The 27,713-nt window shown below is 30.0% G+C and overlaps 1 protein-coding gene across 8 annotated transcripts in view; it reads left to right on the forward strand.

Annotated features, from left to right (window-relative positions):
- The first annotated feature begins 9,347 nt into the window (after window positions 1–9,347).
- The window catches only part of LOC138937770 (octopamine receptor beta-1R), a 74,284-nt gene continuing 55,918 nt past the window's right edge, over window positions 9,348–27,713 (forward strand). For 2 of the 8 annotated variants that reach the window (XM_070304347.1, XM_070304357.1), the window contains exons 1-3: window positions 9,348–9,508; window positions 17,179–18,842; window positions 19,262–19,559. In XM_070304347.1, the coding sequence (XP_070160448.1) occupies window positions 18,189–18,842; window positions 19,262–19,559 (952 nt within the window). In that variant the 5' untranslated portion in view covers window positions 9,348–9,508; window positions 17,179–18,188. Of the gene's footprint in view, window positions 9,530–9,675; window positions 10,077–10,177; window positions 10,304–12,464; window positions 12,488–17,178; window positions 18,843–19,261; window positions 19,560–27,713 lie in introns of those variants that run through there. The other 6 variants (XM_070304359.1, XM_070304358.1, XM_070304348.1 and 3 more) reach the window with 5 other exon arrangements.

Consider the following 27,713-nt stretch of genomic DNA (forward strand, 5'->3'; position numbering starts at 1 on the left):
CCAAATATAAAAGTCGCATACAATATGTATAATCAAAATAATTTATCTAAATAAAGTATCTAAAAGTAGAAGATTTCATTTACAGAAAAAAAATTATAATATAACAACAGAATAATAATATAATAATATTAATTATAATTTAATATTTTAATTTAAACTTTTTCTTCGAGTTTATATGAGATCTATTTCTTTTCATATTTTCAATAGAATTTGACAAAATTAGTAAAAAAGACAAATTTTTGAAATCATATACCTACTTAATAGCAATCAATTCTTTTTTATACAGAATTCTAAATATTTATGCTTGCAAAGCGTGAAATGCGACATCTCGTTCCAGAAAGCTTGTCAAGATTTCATGGGTAGTCAAACTGCGACACCTGCTTAGCATCTGGGACAATAGTTTCTTCTCACCATTGTCGCGATATATACGCAACTGCTGCGCATCGAGAATTGTATATTTATATTATTATAGAATTTTCAAATGCAATTTTTAAATTGACACTGTTCGCTTTCGTTTCCAATAAATTAAAATCTAAATAATGAATCGCAATAATTTCTTTTAATCTGATATTTCTTTCATATACTATTAATATTAAATGTAACAAATACACATACATACAATACATATTTGTTATAAAAATAAAATTATTCATAAATCATATTTCTCTATTAATATTATTAATTCTATGAAAATTCCAATAAATATTGTATAATGAAAAAAAGGAACGAAATATATTTAATATTTTATGCTAGAAAAAATATAACAAAATGAAATATATGAAATATCTTATAAACTATAGATTTTTTGATGATTTTTATATCTTCAAAATCATCAAATATTTTTTTTTTAATGATAGGTTCTTTAATTAATGTAACTAATAAAATTAATTCACAATATATATTAAGCTAATAAAAAATATATCAAAATAAAGTAAAAAAACAAATTTGAAATTTTATACAACAACGAAAGATTGCTAGTAAATGTCTAAATAGCTACTTTAAGTTCAAACGACTGTACAGCGAAAAATACGATGTTACTCCCTCCACAAAGTCTGTAAAAGATCTAAAGTTGTTGAAAAATGTTTGTATTTTACAGCCTTAGCTTTTTATTGCAGTCAGAAAGAGAAAAAAGTTAAAGTTCTTCACAAAATATATACAAAGGAATGAGCCATATAAAGGGAACAAATTTCAAACTTAAATTTTGCATAATATATAGTTATACTGTTTTATTATTCTTTTATTCGTTTTTGCTCCAATTTAAATGCAATATTCCTTTAATCGAGTCCTTTAATATAGTATCGATACAATTCCGATTTAATATTTCTCTTTGAAATGTTTAGTACCAAATTATGTTCTTTTCACGATATACATATATTATATTGTATATACATTATATTATATTATTGGAGAGAAATTATATCATTACGTAAAACTAAAAAATAAAATAAAATTTTTCAAATTATGAAAGAAAGAAAGAAATAAATAAGACAACACTTTTTATTTTCTTAAAAATGAGATAAAGAATAAAATAAAATAAGATTGAATATCTAAAGATGTAATAAACAATTGTTGAGATCGAGTTTTTAATTTTTACACGCATATAAAAAGCAACGAAAGTTTATTATTGCTATATATTCTCTAAAACATTGTAACGTACATATATGTATTGCGATTCCTTATTCGATTCTCTTCTACGAATAGTGCGTTAGCGAATTATTAATTACACAAATCGCGAGTATAATCGAAAGGTGCATCTTCGTCGTAATAACAGAACCGATAATTAATATGGAAATGAAACTGGGTTAATATAATATCGTTTTCGAAGCAAGTCAAATGTTCGCCTCCCGATCCGTGTACCATCGTCAAACGTCGGAATGTTCTCAAAGATGCTATCTCGTCGACGTAGATAGACATGTAACACGGTAGAATATACGCCATCCCCATGTTGGTGAAGGAGATTCAATTAAATCCCTCTCTCAAGGAAATGCAACCCAAGTCTGTTGAAAGTCTTAATTGATATATGAACACACCTCTCATCTTATATATAAAATTTTAATCTTAAAAATTTTATTCCTTTTTCTTTAAATGATTCATATAATTTTTTTCTATTTGTTATTAAATTGTTCTATTATGTGTGAATTCTAAAAATAATATCCCGTCATGCCTAGACGTAATCTTTTTGTAATCACAAAAATTTAAGTTACTCAGCTCAGTTGTGTTTCTTTTTATTTCTAAAAATTCTAAGAACTTTTATTCTGAAACTTAAAATCTAAAGATATATAATCTTGAAAATTACACATTGATAGTCTAATTTCTAAAAGGCCGAGTTTCTTTTTCCTTTTTTTTTTCTTTCACCTTTATCTCTTCGAAAAGCAAGATCGGGGAATGTGGGACACGCAGCCGGTGCCGCTGCTGTCCCGGTTTCGATGCTAGTTCCCGTTTTTTTTCCAGCTCGCCCCAGGGATAGCTTTTCGCAGCGCGAGCGATTGCGTTCATGCATATATGTGTTTCAGAGATTTTCTAAGAACACTGTAAATGAAAAAGGTCGGGGAATATATATATAAAATATACAAGAGCCGTCTTCATTTACCGATGCACTTTCAATACAATTTCGCAAAAATCAATAAAATATCATAGCGCAGATCTCTTATATTAATTGCTTCATTATTATATGTATATATATATATATATATATATATATATATATATATTTGTGTGTGTCTATACGTGTGTGTTATATTAATATATAAGAATCCAATAAAAAATTAAATAAATATAAAAGATTTAACATGTATATATAATTATACTTTTATTTTCCTCTAAATCAAAATATCACAATATTTATTTAAAAATTGTTGATTATTGCGTAACTGAACTAGTTTGTACTGTATAATTTTAAAGCTGTTTATAATTCATTAATATTTTATATATAATTTTTATTAAAAAAATATAAATATTATAAAATAACTATATTGATTTAAAGTACAATAGTTACATAATTATATAGAATAATATTCTCATACACAAATATTAAATTATTTTAATAATAATAATATATTTATACTTTGCAGAATACCATATCGCCTTTTTCATAATCAATATAAAAAATAATAATATATGAAGAATAATAATCCGATAATATCGAAAATTATTTTTCCTGTATTGTGTCTTCAATATAATATTTCATTTATACAGTATTTCTCCCCATCATTTAAAGTCACTTTTAGTTTTTCAGACTTAAATCTGTAATTTTATTTTGCCGATTTTTTCGCCAACATTGAAACATATAAAAGTATACGCTCGATAACGACAACAAATATTATTGAGATCTTTGGAATCGAAAATATGAATTATTCACCAATCTGCGCGATAAAAATAACAACACGAAGACCATATCGCACGTGTGCTTCATTAAAGCTTACGGATTATGAAACGACCTCCAGACATTGCCGCTCACGCTTCATTATTTTATGATCGTCTATTCAAAGAATCTAAAATAGAAGTTACGTTAGTATAAAAAAAAAAAAAAAAAAAAAAAAAAAAAAAAAAAAAAATGATATTTCTCGATCAAGAGATAAAATAGATAAAGATCTTTTTACTCTTTACTTTACTAGAGAAATCTCCAAGTTTAAAGAATTTAAAAATTTTTAAACCGTTTCTTATACACCTCCAACTTTAAAAGGAAAATTTCTAGACATATTCAAGTAAGAACATTCCGCTTAAAAAAATTTTTTTAATAGGGGAAACACTACATTAATATAGATTAAGAATTATTGCAAATTGCATATAGAAAATTGTCTCTAGAAAATCGAATGACGAATACAACCTTATTTAAACCAACATAAAAAGTAAATTAAGAATGATAGCGACATGCTCGTAGTGTGACAAAGTCGCTATAGAATCCCACTACACTACACAATGTTGCAAGGTAGATGGCTTCGTGTTATTGCATTCGGGCGCTTTTTTTTAAGTTCGGTTTCTTTATAGACAGCCCTTGTATATTATATAAAAAGTGTGCAGAAAATATGTATATATATATATATATATATATATATATATATATATATATATAAATAGAGACGATATTTATTATACAATATAATTTAAATAAAAAGAATATTAATTATAAAATATAGATATAAAATATTTAGTATAAAATATTTTCTCTCCTTCGTATTGGCTTTAACGTTCTTCGATCATAATGGCGAAGCACGCTTTCGATTGCCCAAGCAGAACTTCGTCCAAAACTTTTGCGGATTTATATCAACCGTACGATATCCGTAAAACAAGAACCCGAACGGAAAAATCCGATAAAAAAAGAAGAGACGATAACAATGGGATTCGAAAGTTCGCGCTCATATTCCGAATAATTTGGAATAATTCGAGGGAGTATAATGCTGCGTTGCTGGCGAAATTAAAATCGAAATTTTGGTGGTGAAAGTTTGATCGTAAACCGTCGCTTTTAATGTACGCGTTTAATTAACGTTGAGTAAATTCACGATAAAGCGTAAAGTTTTATTGCATTTCGCGCGCATAAAACCAAGTAAATTAATTATAAACAATTAACGCAATATATTTCTTAACTCTGTCTAAATCATGTTGCGCGCGTAAAATAATTAAATGACTGATATCATTTTTCAAATACATATTTTTCAAATTTAAATATTTATATGTTATAAATAAATAAAATGCTAAATTTTAATTTGCTTCGTTAAATTCATACTTTTTTTAAATTCATGTAATCATCCAAACTTATTTAAATTATTTAAAAAAAATAAAATAAAATATATACGTAATCGTGATCATGTTACAAATATTCATTTGTTAGAACACAGTTGTAAAACAAATTAAAAAACGAGTTAGGCAAAGTTTTCTATAACTTTGTAATTTTTACTTTCTAAAGAAATATATATTTAAGAGATCATTTAAAAAGTTTTCCATTAACTAACAATAATGATGTCACACACAGTGGAACAAAATTAAAAATTATATTTTAATACGCATAGAAAGAGTTTGCAAAGCTTGATTTTTTAAATACATCAATATTTGAAAAATGATATAATTCCATTGAAATTAAGCGCGTGTAAAATCTTGCAGCGAGAAACGGAAGCTATCGAAACATCATTCTATCAATCACATATTCTTTGTTATATTTCAAAATAATAGAGAACTTCTGTAATAAACCGTTTTAATCCCTTTTAAACTCTAAGTAGAGAAAATTAATTCGTTTACGTACATATATTCTCACTATATTAATATAGTTTACAGAATATTTATAATGATTCTGTGAAATACTTTGTATCACAACCATTAGAGTTTATTAGTCCTATTAATTACCAAAATAAAATAACGCACGTTACGCATGCAAGGTAATTGATTTTCGCTTGTTAATGCAAAATGTGGCGCGTTAATCCAGCTCTTTAATTCAACGCATTTGCTCGGTTCACTGACGCCATGTCAGTTACACGGAGTTTACACGAATCCAGAGCTCAGTCTCGCGTAAATCGAATTATGCAAGTTGTATCGAGACGACGATCCCATTGTTCACCATCTGATTATACCTGGTAACTGATCGTATTCGTCACAAAATGGCCAGTAGATAAAAAATGAGAAATTAAATAGGGAGATCAAGAATATGAAATACGCTTTGTACGCGACGTATATTTCAGTTTTAGCAAATAAATATAGTTTATAAATATAGTTTATAAATATAGTTTACATGTTCGTGAGAGTATTAACGGTCCCGGCTTGATTTAATAATTCAGATCCGGATATGGAGCTGTCTGACATTTTCCTAATTAAAGCACTAATTTAATCCTTCTTTCGGAATTCCTCCGTGCAATTTGGGATATTATTTAATATCGCTATTTTTATACAGAATCATAAACGAAACTTCATATGTCGAAATCTTTCCTAATTAACTCAAACAATTATATTCAAAATTATACATTATAAATTTTAATTATATAAAATATAATAGAATATAAGTAAATAAATTCGAAATATATATTATATACATGTATAATAGAATATAAATAATTAGTATTAAGTATTAAATATTAATATACCAATTATTTTTATATAAAATTTTTAATATTAATATTACTATAATCTTTTAATAAGCTGTAGTAAGCTTAGTATGTCATATAATTTTAGTAAGCAAAAATATATACATATACATGTATGATACTCTTTTGACTGATTTAGAAATATATCGTTAAGGTTCCATAAGATAAAAAAGCTTATATGGATAAAATCGTAATAGTATTAAAAAATGTTTTATGTTTTATACTATATATATATTTCATTAACGTAAAAATTTAAATAATTATTTAAATTGTTATTAATAAATTTGTAGTATAAGTTTTGAAAAAAAAAAAAAAAAGTACATTTCCCATCTTCTTAATATTTCGAGCTACAAAAAGATAGTAGCGAAGTAAGAGTTAATAGAAATTCAACACATTTTGAAAAATAAGCTTCTTATAACGATTTCTTCTCCTACGTATTAAAATCTAAAATGAAATTGCCATCAAACGATAGATGAATATAAACAAACAGATACAGATAGAAATTTAAGTAGATATTCTAAAGGGAAAGAGAATGCCATTTTATCGACAGAATATGAGGGGTTTCTGCATCATTCGATTCAATGCTTCCCCTTGTTGATAATCGATGGATATAGGAACGATAGAATTATCTGTGGTTGATAAGAGAATAAAATTTCAAGTAAGTTTACAGAGATAAATGTATTGAATATTTCTATGAAATCGATGAGAAAGAGAATAGCGGAGTTTCATTTCTTCCTGCAGATGATATTAGAGAAGTTTTTCGAGGATAAGCAAAGAGTTTCCTTGAGATAATAACAAAAGAACGAAAAATTAGACAATATATATTTTTTTATTGATAAGGGTACTTTCTTTAAAAATTATGGTCAATTCTATCTTAAAATTCTATAATATTTAAGTCTGCAGTTTTTTAATATTATCGATGTGGTTTTTTTCTCCACTTCTTTCTCATTGCCTGTCTCAAACTCTGCAAAATCTAAAAGAGAGAAAGAGAGAGAAAGAGACAGAGAGAGAGTCTTTATGGACAGCCCTTGTATTGTATATATAATATTTAATTATATTTAATTCTTCATATACAATTGTTATTATTAAATCAACAATTTGAGATTTTAACAATTTCTAGCTACAGTTACAAAAAGATATTCCTAAACTGATAGAATCTTTTTTTATCCTAATTAAAAATCAAGATTTGAATAACGAGATAATTAAATCTACGAGTTTCTCGAGAAGCAATTCCGTATCTTAAATCAAATTGACAAGGTCGACCAAGTCAATGAATACCGGAGACGGGAACGGGGAGGGTGAGAACGCGTTGCAGTGGACCATGTTGTCGCATCGATTATGCACGTATGTACCTTATCCCAGTGCATACGTACATTCTGTCAATGACGAGGTTAATTACCAGCCTCCGTTGCCATAATTATATATCAATTCTCTTATAATCTATGTGACTATATTACATATATAATTTTTTATTATCGAGAGAATTTTCGAGAGTAATTGTATGTTAGCTGTTAAAGAAACAATCCTGGTGTTTATGGAGCTACGATCTTTCAGCGTTATGAAATATAAGACCGTTGGAAAATATGAAAAAAAATATATCTTCTCTTGAAAAAATTGGATAATATTTTATATTGCGAAATATGCAACCGTACATTTTATTGGCAAAAATAAAATTATGATAACGAAAATTGTTTGCATAATTCGTACAAAACTTGCGTATCTCTTATTGCTATATGAAAATTAAGACTCTCATCAAAATTTCAGAAAAATCAGAAATCTCCCTTTCTTTCCCTCTAGTTTCTTAATAATCCTCTGTATTTCACTTTTAATTATTAATTTAATACGTCCTTGAAATATACATATTGTTTGATCATCGGAACGCAGGAGACCGCAATAATCGAGTTACTCAGGCGCTAACTTCCGCCGTTGTCGCCAAAACAATCAAGGTAATACTAACAGTGTACCGTAACGTGTACAGGTGTCCGTAACTGCTGGCATGACAGTGCGCAAGGTTGTTCCATGGTTGTTCCATAGTTGTTCGGGCGACACGACGCCTTAAGAGAAGTTTGCTCCGGCACATGTTCCGCATCTAAATGCGCGCATTTAACGTTAATGTCGAGATGTTACATATGACTGCGATAGCGTGTGAACGCATCTACGCATATCGGTTAGAATCTAGCTGATCCTCCAACGAGAGAGTTTACCGTATAAACTAAATAGACGGGGAGCTTTTTGACGAAACAAATAGAACAGATAACAATGTGATGAGCCGAAAACAATTTGTTCAATTTTTATTTATCACGAATTACGATTATCGTAAACGTTAGAGAACGCGCACGTAAGTTTCTTCGACGTGTTCTGTCCAATGTAAATACTCGTGTAATCTCAGCGGAATTGATTTAACACCTCTTTTGCCTGTTTAGTTAGCGGAGTAAAGGCTATTTACACGCTGATCGCAGTTTATCGCCGCTCGCTGCCCTCGGGGGATTCGTTTCTCTGAGCGATGATGCGACGAGAACTTCTCCGAGATCTTCTTCCCCGTCTTTCTCCGCGGCTCGGTTCACGACAGGATTTTGAAAACAAGATCTCCTCTCATCTTGATATCATCGTGCAATATTCCAAATATTATGTGGTGTCATTTAGAAATATATTATTTCAAAATTACAGAATACATGATTTCAGAATATTTTTATCTTCCTTACTTTTTAAAAATTAGAGAGAGAAAGAAAATTAAAAAATTACATAAATTATAAGTCACAAAAGTTATGCAATTACAAAAAATATTAAAAATTATAGTAATTGTGTGTTAATAATTATAGTAATAGAAAAAGAATTTCTCAAAATGGTCATCGCGCGCGCACTGTCACTAGGTCTATAATCAAAAATATAAAAATAAAAAATAGCGCTATAAAAAATTCACACTTGGCAAAATTCTTCGAGTGCAAAAAAAAAAAAAAAGAATATTATTTATAATAATATTATTATATTATCAATTATACAATTTTGAAGCGATATATGAATCATTTATTGCATTTCATTCGACGCTATGAAAACGTCTCATAAAAAAAAAAAAATGAAAAAAAATCAAAAAAAATCCGCATTTTTGTCCCAACAAAAATCGAGGCAAGTTCCCACGCTCGGCGGGATTGGTGCAACGCACCTACCAGCGCTGAGGGGGTTGCCCGCGGGGGTTGTTTTCGACTACGGCCGCGCCATCGATCGGATGATGCCGGAAACAGACGGCCGTCTCACTCTTCTGGGAGGACAGTGCGGCCTGATCCGCGGCGCCGGCCGAATCGCCGGCACCCCCGTCCGCGTCCGCCGTGCATTCCTTTCCTCGGACGCGATGTGCCGGAAACGATGAATGAAAATGTGTGCGACCCCATTACAACGAATGCGCATCGCGACGAAAGCGGCCCGCATGATCACCCGATTAAATGGTTCGAGCGAGAGAATCGCAAGTAGAGCGATTTATAATGAACGCAGCACCTAAGCTTCTAAGCTTCGCTAAAATCTTTTCGGCGATATTCCGTACAAAGGGGAGAAAGGAGGCCGGGGGAGGGGGGGGGAAGAGGGGGGCAATACAATTTGATCAAGCTATCCCGGAAGTGTGTCGCTCGGCGAGAGTTCGATCTGTCGTTTGTTCCAGAACAAAGCCCCGGACATCCTCAATACGCACGAAAACTCTTTCGCAATTCCTACCACCTTTTTAAGATCGATATAAACGATTTTCTTTTTTTTTTTAATGGAAAATTAATTTCCGTTAATTATGCTTCGTGCCGGCACGATCAGTGTAATCGAGGGTTTCTCGAGTTTTTCTTTTTTTTCTTCGCATTCCGAAAGCTATCGCATCGGGGTTGCATTAAGGGGGATGTATCCAGCTCGAGGATCTCGCTGATCTCTCTTGGAAAAAATACACGGCAGTATCTCATAGATATTTAAATCTCTGGATAGAAGAATGCAGAATATAATTCTGGCCTTATAATAATCCTTAACGATCCTCTCGAGGTGACTTTTCTTCGAAAAAAATTTTCAAATAATTTAAGGTCTCTTGAAACTTTGCAATACGCATTATCTTATATCTTCTCAGTAGATATAATGAAATAGTGAACTGCTTAGATTCAAGGATGTAATTATGCGCCGTTTGATAAATATCATCCGCCCCGAAGTGTGATTTGTTGAAGCTACCCGAAAGATATTTCGACTTCCCGTTCGTTTGTCAGAAGTAGATTAACGTTAAGTATATGTTCGCGTATGTGTGTTAAACATGTACAAAATTATCTAGGAAAATCATTTGCAAGAGATAAATCGTTCTTCATAATCCAAATAAAGAGATGTATTTATCATTTTACGAAATAAATCACATTTTATAATCGTGCAATCCCCAAAATTAACTATAAAATTATAAATTATTATTCGTAATTACTTAATTATATTTTTTTAGATATGTAGTACATAATATATGTTCTTTGTGTATTTAATTTGGACGCAAATAAATATATATATATATATATATAATTAGTAAGACAGATCACGTAATTCGTCGGATACCTCACGCAATAATTCGATTTTCCTCGGGTCTCGAGAGCGATCGTAAAATGACTTTCTTTGAGTAATTTCGTTTGTCGGGTTCCCTATGAGATATCCTTGTAATAAGCGCTTCGGGAGCTGCGAACGTGAGATTACATTCAGTGTAGCACGTAAGAAAGCGTTTTGGCTCCTCCTAACGATCTTGTATCGTTTATTTTTACCACGCACCTGAAGAGAGGGGCTTATTTCTTCTCTCTGGAGAATATAGCTTCCATTTCGAGTGATATTTTAATAAAAACAATTCGGAGAAGTGAAAGATCTTCTCCATCGCACCGATCCTCATCTCGAGAGTGTTTTACATTATTATAAATATAATTTGAACCTTGTATATATAATTCCTAAATATGTATATTGATAACTTTTAATAACGTTTCATAAATTTTATTAATGTACTGAAATCGATTTTTTTTTAGCAAAAATTTAATTGCTATCTCTTTAATCTGCGATATTTTAAATGTCTTAATATAATTAAACTTCCCAAAAAGATAAAAATTATTTTATTTAAGATAAGATTTTAATTCACAAATCTTCATTGCCAACATATTCATTATCGATAAAATTAATCTACTTTATTTTCTCTCTCATTAAAAATTAATGCCATAAAAGTACAATATCTATTATAGTATATAATTAAATCTAATTTTTGGCAATTTAATCTCGACAATATAAAAATAATATTAAAATGTTACAGCTTTTAATTAAATAACTTTTAAGTATTTAACGTTCTTCGTGTAAATGAATATAAATCTAAATTTTTGCCAATTATGTGTAAATTTTATCAAAAATTTCTATTAATTAAAAATAGAACACTGATTTTTTCGAAATTAATTAGCCAAGAATAAAAGACGCGAAAATGCGAATAATTCACTCTTTTCTCTCTCAAAAGCTCTCAAAAGATATTTCCCTGTTCAGAATAATTATTGTGTGCAATAAAAAAATTACTTAATTTCTTTTACACGGTAAATTACTTTCCTCTTTTAACGTAATTGTCATAACAATTAAACGTGAAAACGTGAAAAATCCGCGCTAAGTAACGGCGCGACATTTACGGCATTAATTAATAAACAATTTTAAAGAAGAAAAGAGAAGAGCCTCAATTTGCATAAATAGACATTGAACTAATATTTATGTAACGTTTACGATACGTAATCCCAGGACGAAATCTCAAGTTAATTCTGAAAACCGTTAAAAGTCTTAGGTATCAAAGACATGGAAAGAGAGAATCTCTAAATCGACTGTAATTTTATTCTGTTTATATATATTTCTTTAGTAGCAATTAATTCCAAATGATAATTAAAGCCAGATCGTAAAGAGTTTTTTTTGCATCAAGCAGAAGTTCTACATTTTTAATCATAACGCAATTTTTAAAGTCAAAAATACTTGCTTTTTCTCTCAATCAATATATTAATATACGTATATAATTTCTTAGTATTTGCGTAAAATTTTTTTCTAGCGATTAAATTCAATAAATATTATTAAAAAATTGTATATTTCATACGCATATTGTAAATGTATATATGTACACTATTATCTCTCTAATTTTTATAGAATCTCCAAATTTTATTTGGAATATATAAATATTACATTATATTATACATTTTTTAAATCTCTGTCCTTTTTTTACAATATTATTATGTAATAAATATATCCATTAAATATTATCGTATGGACTATTATTTTCTCAGCGTGATGAAAAATGAAACAATCAATTCAGTCTTATATTTAATTCGATTTTATATTTTTAATTATAATTTGATCGACAGTAGCATACTGTACCAATGATAGAGAGAACATGCATTACCGCACTCAGAAGGTGCAGTTAATTGCCGGTAATTATCTAATTAATGCTTCGTGAAAAGCGATGCTCGCACCGCTACTATTGCGACCTACTTTTACGCAACACGATACATATATATGGAAATCTATCGTTCGCACAATACTTTCGAACCACCCTTTGTAGGGAATGGAATATTATTTAAATATTACAACTTGGGCAAGATGCGCTGCTGTAACAAATTTATAACAAAGTTTTATAATAGAGCGCCATAGTGCGTTATATAATATTGTTGCGGTTAGTTTGATTTAATTTATTCTTGTTTCAATAATTTTGATTATTATCCAACTGTTGAATTATCTTGTTAATTATTATTCCGACTCTGCTGAATTGCTGAAAGCCGTAATAAATGATAAAAGGATATTTCGTTATAAAATATTTAAATTTTCCACCTGACGTTTACCACGTTTTTTTACTACATTTTTTATGACGTTCTTTTTTACTACGGTGGTCTTTCACCACTCGGCTATCACCCGATTAAGCTACACGGGTAATACCCGATTAAAATATCCCGTTATTACGGAGTACTGCACAGAGTTTCTTTCTTTTCTCTTTATTATATATTATATAATTTTATTTGGACTCTTTCGTCCCAACGAAAACTGCCTGGCTGTCAGCCAGTATGATTATTACATCGTGCTGCGTTTTAGCATAAAAATTTTATATAGTGTTTGCGAAAAAAAGAAAGAGAAGAACGCACACGTACACACATACACAGACACATACTCACTCACACATATATATATATATATATATATATATATATATATAGAGAGAGAGAGAGAGAGAGAAAGTATAAAAACAAAAAAATTGCTGTGTACAATCAAGCCGAATATTTTTGTGTACCTATATTGCACGCTCTTCTATATATATAGTATGCTCTTTGTAATACTATACTCTGTAACCAATGCTTTTAGATTTCGGTTTTGTAGTTTCTTGTTCCTGTTGATTAACTCTATTCACAATTTTAGTCATTCTGTCGAATTGATTGACGAACGAAATGAAACGACAACCGGAATGGTTACTCGTTAAAAAAAAAAAGAAAAGAAAAGAAAAAAAAGTTGACAAATCGAAGCGGTGAGAATTTGCCCAATATTTGCCATACTGGCGCAATAATTGATACGAATTCAAATTATGATTGCATTGGTATTGTGAATTGCATGTATAGTCAATAAATTTATTTGTTATATCGACTATAACAGCATTTCTCTCTCTCTCTCTCTCTCTCTCTCTCTCTCTCTCTCAATAAATGCAAAAAACATATAACTATACTTGTAATATAATAAATATGCATATATTTTTACGACAACTCAAAATTCTTTATATTTTTTTAAAGTACCTGTACATTTTTTTTTTCATTTTCTAAAGTATTTCCTCGTATAGATGTATTTTCAATTTCAAAGTTTCTTTCTCAAGATCTAAAACAATTTAGGAAGGAAATCATTGACTTTGATATCTAAACGTGCAAATTTCCTTTTCTCTTTTACACGTCACGCGTAGAATAAAATTCTTGATCTGACCAAAGAAAGCTCTTCCTCGCGAGAATGCTGATTCTTTCGAAATTGGATTCCGCGTAAACACGCGAGCATTTGATTATAATTTGTAAACTGTGATTCGCGTTCAAATATAACAATGTCGAAGAATGGCACACTCCCTTTATTTGCGTATTTGTATTGGCAGAAATACGCTTAATCAGTTCATTCTATGCTACTCTTATCACAATAATATAATCGTAAATTGCACTTACGGTAACTCTTCTACCTATCTTCGCGTAAAGAACCTGATTCTCTTTTACGATTGCCTACGTATATAAAGAATCGTTAGTAGAATGTTAAGGATTTTATAGTAAAGATAACGCTCCGATATCAAGCCAGATATATAATACATCTACATACAACCATCTAATTAATTCTATTTTTAGATTCTTTCTAATTTATATTTAATTCGTCAATTTACATTTTTTATTATTTAATTACTTTGATGTACTCACTTCTTTATACATTTCGACATATTTCAGTTTTTCCTTCTTTTCTTTTTTTTTTACAATAAAATCATAGCCGAAATACACGTCAAATTATTTTAAATAAAAACCGTTATTTAATTTTTTTTTTATTTTTGACATATCTAATAATTACCTGAAGGTGGAAGCAGCTTTAAATCAAAACCAATTTAAATTCTACGCATATTTATTCCATTAAAAGAATTTATGACGTAGTGGTATCCCTTTGCAATTTAAATTGTAAAGAAAAATGATATTGGCATCTTTACGAGAAGGTCCTCTCTAAATAATAGAAGGTACAAATCTCAAAGTAAAAATTATTGAAAGATGCAAAGAGAAGGTTTGGAGACTCTTCTGTCTGAACATCTTCTAAATATCTCTTTTAATAATCAAATTCCTGAGGTAAAAATTAAAATAAAAGATTCAAGTTATAAACTTTAAGATTCTCTTTATATAAATATTGTTGAATATTTCTTGTAAAAGTCACATCTTCAAAGTAAAAACTGAAATAACGATTCATGAGAGATTTGAAATTGTCTCTCCATGCTCTTTTCGATTTTTTTTTTTTTTTTAAATAAAATAAACTTATCCTATTAAATTTGAATAAATACGTTAATTGTTCTTTATTTAATACACAAGACAATTAATGTATTATTAAAAATTCAGTTATGAAAACAAGATATTTTTAACGTTTGCAAAACTTTTTATACGGTATTATTCGTTCATTAAACTATTTTTATCTCGAGCAATACATTCTTACGCATCAATACTATTATGTAAAAATTTATTATATTAATATAAAAAATTGCTAATATTGTTATCTATTATCACGGAAAGTAATTACTACTACGAATAAAAAATAAACTAAGAATCTCTCGTCGGAATGCATCTCGTTGATTCTCGCTATTCAAGAAATTTTCTTTTCTTCATTCCGAATATTTCTGATGCAAGAACCAGGAAGTTATTAACCTCCTTTTTGCCTCTAATACGCTGCTACTATGTCACCATTCCACCGACGACGACGTAGTAATTAAAGATCGCCGCGAGCGAGCGAGCGGTATCTCGAGAATCCGCCCGCTGTTTCATTAGGTCGACATATCAGTCGTGCGATTACTTCGCATCCGGAGGATATCTCCTGTCGCTTTATAATGCCGAGGAATAAAATAGGATAAAGTAATCCTGCGCTGAGCCGGCCTCTTTTTAAAAGCGATAATGCGCCTGAGATTCACATAATCAATTTCAATAGCCGCGCCTTTCATCGAAATCTTGGTTAAAAGAAGCTCTTTCGCATTTACTTACGATGAAAAATGTAAAAAAACTAGAATGATATATACCAAAAGAAAATACGTTTATTATATTTTTATAACTTTTTTCCTTTCTTTAATCCAATAATATATATATATACTTTCTAAATAAAAACAATAATGGCTCAATATATATCATAGTAGACATACGTTTTTTAATTCACATCTTAATGATATACAAGTAATAAGAAAAACAAAAGTTATAAATCACTGATAAGAACAATATTAAAAGTGTACACAAGTTCTATATTATTTATATTTAATTTCTCTTTTTTTTATTAAATATTTTTTTCATTTTTTCGTTAATTTTTTATTAAATATTTCTGTTATATTGTTTCTCTTTTTTAATATCTATTTAATCTTTCTCTATATTTCTCTCTCATTTAATTTTAGAATATATTAAAACTGATATCGAGAAACACAAATCTTAAACGGGAATAAAATAATTTAAAATTTGAGAGGTTGGATATATATATATATATATATATATGCATCCTCACGAACGACACTTGTGTATATATTAATATACACAAATGTCGTTCGTGAGGATGCATCCATCGCAAGAGATTTGCATAAATTGATACATTTTCGCATGAATGCTTTTGATGAACGATTTTATTAGACACGTCTTGATATTGATAGAGATCTGCTAAGAAATGTACCGGAGTCTCGTATAATTATAAGTAAGCTAGAAGCGATTGCATTATATAAAGTTCTACAAGCAAATCCTCTTAATATCACCTAGAGCATATATATATATTTCCTTAAACATTTAGATAGCCCTCTCCCTCTCCCTCCCTCTCTCTCTCTCTCTCTCTGTCCGTCTGAAAATTTTAAGAGCCCTTCATGTATTAATACCTATCGTATATCTCGCGCAAATACGTTAACAAGGATACCGCATATTCAACTTTAAAGCGAAAGCGCTTAAATATATTAAACTTTGATCATGACTGTTGATGACGTTCTACATGAAAGTTTCACGTTTAGATGTTGTTATCGCAGAGTTCAATGACATATATTCACAATATGAATGCATAAATTTAATATTAATAAATTAGAGGTATTAAAATTAAATTATCCTAGATATTAGGACATTTAAGCGATTAAATTATGCACATGCTTAATGAGAATTCTTCGATCTTCCTACCGGCTGAAGCGAGATGATTAAAATAAATTTATTTTCATGGATCGAATTTTTAATAAATCGTAAATCTGATAAATCGTGTTCACGACACATCCTATATGTTATATATAATCTTTTGTCATTTTAATTTGGTATAATGAAAAAATCTCGATGCGTTAAAAAATGATGCTAAACTGATTAATGATGCTAATTAAACTATTATTACACGTGGTAATCAAACTGAATATTCTTCTTATCAGCTCGATTGACATCGTTCCCGCAATTGGTACAATTCACGCTTGGGCAATAGACGTAATTATGGATGTACATAAATTAACAATGATTCGTGCACAACTACCATGGGACAGTTTAATGCAAGTTAGACTGAATAGTGCGGAGAATGGCGAAATATTTGCGAAAATGCTCGAGAGACTAGTGATTCGGAAATTGAGAATGACGATTCTCACTCTGCAAGAAAATATCTACAATAATCGCACATCGTGGGATGACTGTATAGTGTATAAAAAAGATATATTTGATGTGTAAATATATATAAAAAAAAAAGAAGATCCTACAAGATATTTTCAAGAGCACTAAATAAAAAGAGAAAATGAAGAATAACTTAAAGAAATAAAAAGAAATAAAAAAAAGATTAAGATAAATATAAAAGACAAATATATATGTATATATATAAATATTTAAACTATTTTTGGCAAGAGCGACGAGCAAGATGATAATATTATACGATGTTAATATTATTTTTATCATTACAAGATGGCATCGTGCTAATATGTATCTGTGTTATATAAATAAACCGGAACTTGGACCAGCGAAAGAAATCAATAAAAGTAAAAAAGTGATCATAAATGAGGATAAGAAACATTTCTTGCAAAAAATTTCGAAAAATATTAATAAAATATTTGTTCAGTTTTCAAAAATGCAACAAAATATCAATCGATAAATCCCATAAATCCACTCGAAATTCGAGCACATTCGAAGAATCTTGAAAAGTACTTTTCCAATATATAATATCAGATATCAATCATTATAATATTTTATTATTATTTTTTTTTTTTTTTTTTTTCCCATCACAATGATGAAAAGGAGGGAAAGTCAAATAATTCGCGATGATCGCTAAAAGATAATCCATCGGGGACGATTCTCCTTTCTATCTTCGCGGACTTTCGATCACCATGAAGTCCAGAACATGCGAGAAGAAGAACCGTTCTCCGCGACATAAACGGTGAATTACAACATCAACATTTTCACCATGCTGAACGTAATGGCGACGATATCGACGAGATTACCTCAAATAGAGTCCACGTCTTCATCGGTCCTCGTAAATAACACCATCGTTGCTACTAGTGCAACGACAACCACGACAACAACCACGAACGTAACGGCAGAAAACCCGACGGTGGAGAACCTTCCCGAGAATGTGAATGTGCCGTTAATGGTGATCAAGGGCATCATCATGGGAGCCATCATCACGACGGCGGTTCTCGGCAATATGCTGGTAATCGCCAGCGTGCGGAGACACCGCAGACTCCGCGTGGTCACCAATTGTTACGTTGTCAGTCTGGCAGCGGCCGATCTGCTGGTAGCGATGTGCGCCATGACTTTCAATGCCTCGGTGGAACTTTCGGGTGGCAAATGGCTGTTTGGGGCGGTTATGTGCGATTTATGGAACTCGCTAGACGTGTATTTTAGCACCGCTAGCATCCTTCACCTCTGTTGCATCAGCGTGGACAGATATTACGCGATAGTGAGTCCGCTGGAGTACACAGTGATCATGAGACAGAGTACTGTCGGATGCATGCTCGGCAGTGCTTGGGTACTACCGGCACTGATAAGCTTCATTCCAATCTTTATGGGATGGTACACGACCAAGGAACATCTGGATTACATGGCGAAGCATCCGGGGGTACGTGGAATTTTCTTTTTCTTTTTCTTTTTTTCTCTTGTAAGAGATATAAATATGCGGAAATCCTCGTTGACGCACGACACATTTTAAAATTTAAAAGAAAGAGAGCGAGTATAAATCTGACAACTTAACAAATTCTAAAAATATCAAAACATCATTTAAGAATTCTAAAAAAAAAAAAGAGAGATCATGATTAACTCGAGGTATTTAAAAAATTTGAAAACTTTATTTCACCGTTGACGAACAACAATTTTGGTAGACTTTTCGCGCAATTCACATTTAGATACATCTGTCCGTTTTATCATTATATTAATTTGCCAATCGTTAAAAAGATTATTTTTCATGGATCATTATACATATTATTAATAAATAACGTTAATAATTAAAACAATTTTTTTCATTATCTCATGTTCTCCCAGAGCTGCGAGTTTCGAGTGAATCTACCATACGCGCTCATCAGTTCCTGCGTGTCTTTTTGGATCCCGGGCTTAGTAATGATCATCATGTACTGGAAGATTTACAAGGAGGCCATCCGACAACGGAAAGCTCTCAGTCGGACGTCTAGCAACATCGTACTCAACAGCGTGCACCATCATCGCTCGTCCACCCGGCATCATCATCATCGGCAAATGTTGCTGCAGGCCGCCGCCGATACCGGTGAGCTAGCCCTTCACACGGCACATTTCACGGTGCCCACGGAGCTCCACGCCGTTAACGGTGAGTGGAACTCCGTTCGTTTGTGTATATGTGCGATAAATAAGCAAGTAGCCTGAGATAACGCAACACGAAATTTTATCAGATCGACAAATAATAAGACCGATTTCGGTAATCGACATTGCGCGATCTTTAAGTACTTTAAACTTTTTTATAATTTCAGAAAAAAAATCTTTAATTAAAGAAAGCTCTCTTGAAGAGAGGGAGAATACATATTTAAAATATTTAATATAGAGCATAAAATAAAGATAAATCTTTATATTAAAAATCTCCGATAAAAAGTATCTATGTATATTTTTAGACGTACATTGCTCGATGTTGTGGGTTAAATATTCGAATTCTAAAATGTCAATGCGCGGAAATTTCGAACTCGACTTGCGCGATGAAATGATAAGAATTAACACGTGACAGAGTAATATTATATATTTTGGCGAAAATGGTAAATGTTCGCTCGCGCAAAATCCTTACTTATCTCCTAAAGTTATTATGCAAGCACAAAAGAGACGTCCCGAGTATGGTACAATGAGTAAAACTCACGGGTTTTCTATGGAATTGCGCGATGTATTTCGCGCAATTCCATAGAAAAATGCTCTGTCACTCTATACATATATTATCCCGCTAATAATATCCTTTCCGATTGACGATCCATCTCAATGGCGACATCAATTTGATATAATCGATAAAGCGATTTGATAAAGGAATGTCCTGCGCAATTACCAGAGATATAACATCATTGTACAATAACAATAATAAAAAATATTTATAGAATATATAATCAATATAGATTATATAAATAAGATAATATACATTCTTTCTCTCTCATATATTTAATTATCATTAGATTATTTTTATAATAGTAATTTTAATAATCATATTATAATGATATATCTCTAAAGAAAAATTTTTTTATAAATTTTGGAATCAATTTTTATTTTACAAAAAAATACGAAGACTAAGAGATGTGATATTTAAATATAGAGATATTTTTTTAAAAATTTTTAAAGATATGTATTTTATTGTTTTGATCAAAGATGTGAGATTTATAGGATGCAAAATATTTAACATGGTTTATGCGATAATGAGTGCGGTTTGCAATTATCCCATAATTGGCAATCGAAAATGGTAGCATTATTCGCGTGGGAAAATAGGATTTCGTGGTCTATTAATAAAATCACCGTTCCAGCTATTCTCGTCCACCATAGGTGTCATAACAATTCGCATGGATAGATTCGATAGAATCTGTAATGTAATGTAATATTCCAGAGAGAGAAAGTTACAAATTTATAAGAGTAATTTACAAGTTAAATGAAAAATAATTACTATCCCTCAAATACCGTTTCTTTAAAAAGAAGAGTAATTGTTGAGAAACTGAAAACAATTTTTTTTTTTTTTTTTAAGACGAAATATAGTTTAACCAGATATTCAAAACAATAATTTAAAAATATTCTATTTAAGTAATATATCTTTTATCTATAGTCTACATTATAAACTTTTTTCATTTTTCCAATTTTTTTCAATACAGTATATAATATTGTACATAACAGATGTGATATAAAATTTTGATAGAGAATTGTTGTTTCTTAAATCTTTTCTAATCTATGTAACAATATTTCTGTAATTATATTTTTTCTAGATAATCTAATATCTACATAAAAATTAATAAGATTTCTATCTCAATATTAATTAGGATAAGAATTTGACAAAATTATAGAATATAAGGATTAAAATTAATAATAAGCGATATCTTTGTTAACGAAAATTAAGCAATTTTAATCATTTTAATAATTTTGATGACGTCAATCTATTGAGAAATTGTTTAAAAATAAAAGTTCCAACTACATGGATGAAAATAAATTAATAACGAACAATGTATTCTTTGATTAATGAAAATCGCATGTAATTTCTATAACTTAAATGGATGAATGTAAATTTGCATATCTACTTGTATACTTCAATGAGATTATATTCCGCGAATGAGCTACCTTCATATGTACATACACACGCTCACTGCGTGACGTATATATTGTATATGTAAAGCTAGTTCATTTGTGAAATAAAGACGAAATTGGCTGCCAACGCTTAATATACACGCAGACGATCGAATATATGTTTCTACACACGTTTTCACAAAGTTCAAACTTTTCCTATCATCAAAACCGTATTTCGAAATAATAATTATGTACTATAATGAAGGAAACCTTCCAGATTCACAAATGTCTGCCAGGTTTCTACAACAGCATTGATTTAACACTCAAAATTGCTTGAGATTATGCCATTTTATTTCCTAGTTTTAACTTTTCTATAATTTTATAAAAAAGAAACTAATTTCAATCAGTATGTTCTTATATTTATTAAAACATTAATATTTATATAAGCGAGTTATATATTTATTTATATGATTACTATAATGATTATTCAAATAAATATAAATATTGTATTCAAAATTAGTGATTATACACATATTATATATACAATAATTTTGTTCATATTTCTCTTTCAAGCGTTAGACATGAGTAATTCATCTGCATTTTTTGATTTTAAAACTATTCATTTCTTTTTTAACAAGACAAAATTTTTTGTAATTATTATTCACTTGAAATTATTTTGGCGCAACTATGATCATTATTCCGCTGATCAGCGCGTGGAAATTATCTTATTTTAACGTCGAGTTGTTAAAGCAACATGCCGACTGATCGTTTTATTATGTGGCTGCGTAATATCGGTATAAGTTTGTGCGATAAAATTCACGTTCGTGAAATTTTTCATCGCGATCTACATACAACCTATAGAAATTGTGCAATTGTACAGTTACCCAAAACAAATTGATCAAAGTTATCATGTATATCTTTATTCCACATTTATATGTTTCTATTTTTTTTAAATTTAATTAAACAAATTAATTTAATTTTAATCGATTAAAAAATTCTAAATGTACCTAATAGAGCGATTTTACTTTATTATAGTTTTGTGTTGTTCAAAAAAATGTTAGATGGAAAAATTGTTAATTTTATTTGGGGGGAAAAATTATTATATTGTATATCTTTCGATAAATAGAGATGGCTAAACAAAAAAAAAAAAGGGGGAGGGTTGGAGGGGCAGGGAAGAGGAAAAGATACGAAGCTGCCTCTGAGATTGAACCTTTGCGGAAGAAGTTTGAATACACGGAACGAATACACGAGAGAGTAATCAACAGATTTGCATATGGCTCCGGCCCGTTTCACCGGGCGTTTTCATTAGCGTAGGGCTTTTATCTCAGACTTGGACAGTCTGAAAATTCAATTAAATCCCATCAAATCTACAGAGCTTCCGTGCCAGCGGTGTATCTTTTCAATCTCGATAAGAGAAAAAATATCATTGAGATTGGAGTTATTTTTGTTGGATTTTTCTAAGAATAATTAGCTATTTTTTTTATAAAAATATGATTATTCTTGGAAGAGATGAGAGAATGATCATTCTTGAAAAAAATTATTGGAAATATTATGTAAATGACCCGTTATATATATAATTGAAAAGTATATCTCTTAATAGAGGAAAAAAAAAAAAAAAAAAAAAAAAAAAAAAAAAAAACTTTAAAAGAGATTTAAAAAGCACAAATTAAAGAATAAAATTATAATTAATAGATGTATAAAATGCAATTTTATATAATATGCGTCTTTTATTTATAATTCTTTATATCTTATATCATTTATTTCTCGCTTATTTCCATTTCTCTTTTTTTTTTCTCAAATTTCTTTATGATATTTTAAGTTTATGATGATATATTCGCAAGTAACGTAAGTAAGTATTACCGATGTAAAAATACAATACTTGGCATATAATGAGATAAATATTGGCTTTAATTAAAAGATTATTTCGCAATTTTTGAGGCAACAAAACATATCGTACAAAATTGTATAGAATAAATAATCGTATGACAAATATAAAACAAAACTACAATACAACAGAGATATTAGAAAATCGCAACGAAATAAATAATACGGAGAGAGAAATATTGGTGCGAATGAAAATTATACTATTTTTGCGAATTGTTGTACGAGATAGATCTCTTGATAAGACAGCTGTTGCCGTGTGCTGCAAACTTAATGGATCTACGTGAAATTCACACACGGAAGACGGAAGGTATCGTAAATATTATCGACGAGGAACGAGAACCAATATCCCGCTTGGCAATTTCCGAAATCGGAAGCTATTTCCCGGACAGAAACCCGGACTAAAACCACCACTTCCTTTCCCTCTATCCCTCCATTTTCCTTTCTCTCACACTCGAATTTCGCAAATAATATCGCGCAAATCTCATAGAACAAGCCTCATTAAATTAGTTTCGGCGAGGTATTAATTGGGTCGCTAATGCGTTATTAAGGACATCGATTCTCACGAGAATTTCGTCAACGACGACGTAATATGTCAAAGTTCGGTGAATCAAACGCAATAAATTTAAGTTAAGTTCGCAGTTTAATCTCGCATTCGCATTCTAAAATAATAAAACGCATGAGAAATACTAGATTAATTTTTATTCATATATAATTTTCATTCTTGTTTGTATTCTGTGGAAAAAAAAAAAAAATCTTTTTTTACTTTTATATTGTTTTTCATCTACAAATGTGATTGTATAAGTAAAAATACTTATTTTCATTATTTTTACTATTATATTTATTATATAATTTAAAACATAAATATTCATTATTACACATATATATTATTTTATTTTATTTTTTTATTATTGTTTATATATATATATATATATATATATATATATATATATATTGAATTAAAATTTTATTTATTACATTTTTTATCCATTTTTATATACGCGTACATTATTTTACCTAATTTTCCTTTTTATTATATTCTCTGGATTTTACAATTATATTTTTAGAATTTATGAAGGTATATAAGATCCTGTTTCACGCTGAAAGCTTTGCGTTAGTAAATTCAAAAAGAATCTCACGAGCCGGGACGTAACAACAGGAATAAATTAAGGAATTCACGTAATAAATGTAAATATGTCACTAACCACGGTTATGCTAAGCAGACGAGCAAGAGAGAGTAAGGTGAGAACTTAATTTCGCCACGAAACAGAATTGCACTGTAACTCTGTCGCCGGCACGCGACTTAACCCACGCGAGGTATAATTAGGTAAACATTATTTTCCCACACGGTATATACACATTGGGGTTGTCTGGAACTCGGGACAGTTAAATTTGGCCTTCCATTGCAAACAAGTTTACCAAGAATGGCATAAGAGTGGAAAAAACTAATTTCGCAATCAAAGCTCTTATATTTTTTAATAAAGCAAATTTAAAGAAAAAAATATCTATTTTATATTTCCATAAACAATTATTATGTACACATTTAAAAAATCATTTTTTATTTATTTAAATTATATCTTCTATCCTTTACATTTACATGTTTGAATAATTTTTTATTTTTCAAGACTTATATATTACAATAGATTATATATTTTATATATATATTTCAAAAATCGCTATTTTTTTTCTTTTTTTAATTCTCTCGATAAATTTATAAATTATCGTTCTATGTTTGTTTTCCCTTTTATATATCAAATATAAAATACTTTTCGCTAAATGTGTACGTATACCAAATAAATTGAAAATTTCTTTCAAGGATAAAAATATTTTTACTCAAAAGAGATTAATTAATAATCAATCAAAGATTATTTGCTACAAAAAGCTACAAAAATAGTTATAAAAAGAATAAAACAAATCATTGGACAAATTTTTTTTTTTTGTCCAAATAAACGTCGATTGAGTCAACTATATATAACGAAATACAAGCGTAGCGTGCAGGGATTGCAATGTTCGCAAAATGGATTAATACGCGTTCAATTTCGCTTTTTAATCAAGAATTTCATTTACAATAGTGCTGCTGTATCGCTTATATTTGACAATCGCAGTCGCGACAAAACGTATGGCATAAACGTTTGCTTGAAAATTCCTTCGGATGTAACGTGATAGAATATATTCTCAATATTTGCGCTCGCAAATATGTCCGCTTGATCGAAATCGCTAATTGTAAAAAAGATCGGGGAAAATATTGCCGTCCGAAATGAATAAATAGTTTAATTCTCGTTCAATTGCACACAATATTTTTTTTGTTATGAAATAATGCTTTTTTTATAGTATATTAATATATACGTATATATATATATGATCAAGAAGAGCAAAATAGTATTATTTTCCCGTTTATATGCACACAGGCAATTTGACTATTTAATTTTCGGAATTAAATAGTTCAATTGTAAATTTACTCGCCTACAAACTCTCACCAAGGAGAGGACAAACGCAATTTCAGTTCCCCGAGGAACATTGATAGACACATAGTTCTAGTCTAGTATATACAATACAAGCGTATCATGTTCTCGCGCGATTCTACTTTCCGGTAAGAAAGCTTCGCGATTCGATATAACGATAAGTTACGCTCGAAATCACTTCACCATGTGGTAAATGGAAGTCTGATTAGCTATCTGGGCAAACTTCCTTCGTTTGCAACTTTCAGAAGGCGATACTTGTATCGAGAATACATGCATTGAAAACAAACACGACTGATTTGTTCTAACTTTTAGTATCCGAAGAAAAAATTTAGGCGTAAATATAGGGAGCAAACAAAGCAATATATCACTTTAAAAGAATCATCCGCATTATTATCTATCGGATAATTTCTTATATTAGATATCAATATTTACATTGTCTTCGATTTTCCTATATTACACCCTATATTATATTCCTATATTAAAATTAAAATTTTAATCTTCTATATCAATTTATCTATTCTTTTTTTTATATATGCGATACATATGCATATATGATATATATATATGACATATATTTTTTTATGATAATTTCTTATTATTACTTTATCTATAATAATTGCTCGTTAGCCAACAATTTGAGAAATTACGTTTAAATATCTTTTAAATATATTCAGAAACATTCATTTTTTTTGTCCGTGTAGATATACTATTGTGCCGCCACCACTATCATCCCCGATCGAAGCCACGCCAAGGTTAAGGGCGCTCGTGCATCAGTGCCGCGCAAGCGGTTGCATGCTCGTAAAAAGCGGTAGTTTAGATAGAATCTCGAGGAGAGGGAGGGAGAGAGTGAGAGAGAGAGAGAGAGAGGCGATATGTGTGGTAGCAAAAGTGGTGGCAAGGTCCACCGTGTATAAACGACGCGTGCAATGAGCTCTGACAGTCGTGACCGAGACCGAGACCATCGCTCCCTCCTTTTTTTTTCCTCCTCCAATACATATTCCTAGTTTAGAAAAAAATAATGCATCTAAAAAAATTGAAAACAGCTCTTGTATACACACACACACACACACACACACACACACACACACACACACATAAACGTTTCTTAAAAGTATTGCTAAAAATATATTTTCCTTTCTTTTCCTTTTTGCTGAAAGAAGACAACTAATGGATCTTTTGATTACATATATATATATGTCACTCTAGTATTCGTCACTATTAAGGAATTTATTACATCATTATCGCAAAAACGAGACTGAATTCATCGGATGCGATTTAAATACGGATTAGTTTTTCTGAAACTTGACATGTTGCAAAAATACGTAAAATATCAAATATATTTCATATATTAAAAATATATATAAAATTTTTATCATTTTATAAAAAACAAGCCTAGCCTTTTCATAAGAAACGATTAATTTTTTTTAGATTGCAAAGAGCATAGATTTTTCATTAAAAAAAAAAAAAGAGAGAGAGAGAGAGAGAGATAATACATCATATCTCTATATATCCATTTAGCATTAATTATATAAAACATAAATGGAAATAAGTATAAAAGTGAAAACAGAAAAATTTATTTATTATACGAAATGACGTATAGGCTTATATGACGCAGAAATCTCGTTCAACATAAAAAGCTCGCGCGAGTGTTTCTAGCTGCTTCAATAATGGATGTAATACCGTTGTATTGTATTTTATATAAATCACATTTGAACGTGTCCTAGCAACTTTTTCGCGGGAGCAAGCAGAGCTTTTTGTGTCATAAACGATGTGATAAACGACGTAAAACACGGTCAGTGGGAAACTTCCAATTTTCCAGCAGCCAGCCAGGGGACTTGGCACGGTACAGACGTCGGAGTTCCCTCCGAGCGAGATTGTAGTTATCG

The sequence above is a fragment of the Polyergus mexicanus genome, unplaced genomic scaffold (genome assembly GCF_030449975.1).
Source record: "Polyergus mexicanus isolate NDT 795.1 unplaced genomic scaffold, iyPolMexi1.0 SCAF_11, whole genome shotgun sequence".
Lineage (NCBI taxonomy): Eukaryota > Metazoa > Arthropoda > Insecta > Hymenoptera > Formicidae > Polyergus > Polyergus mexicanus.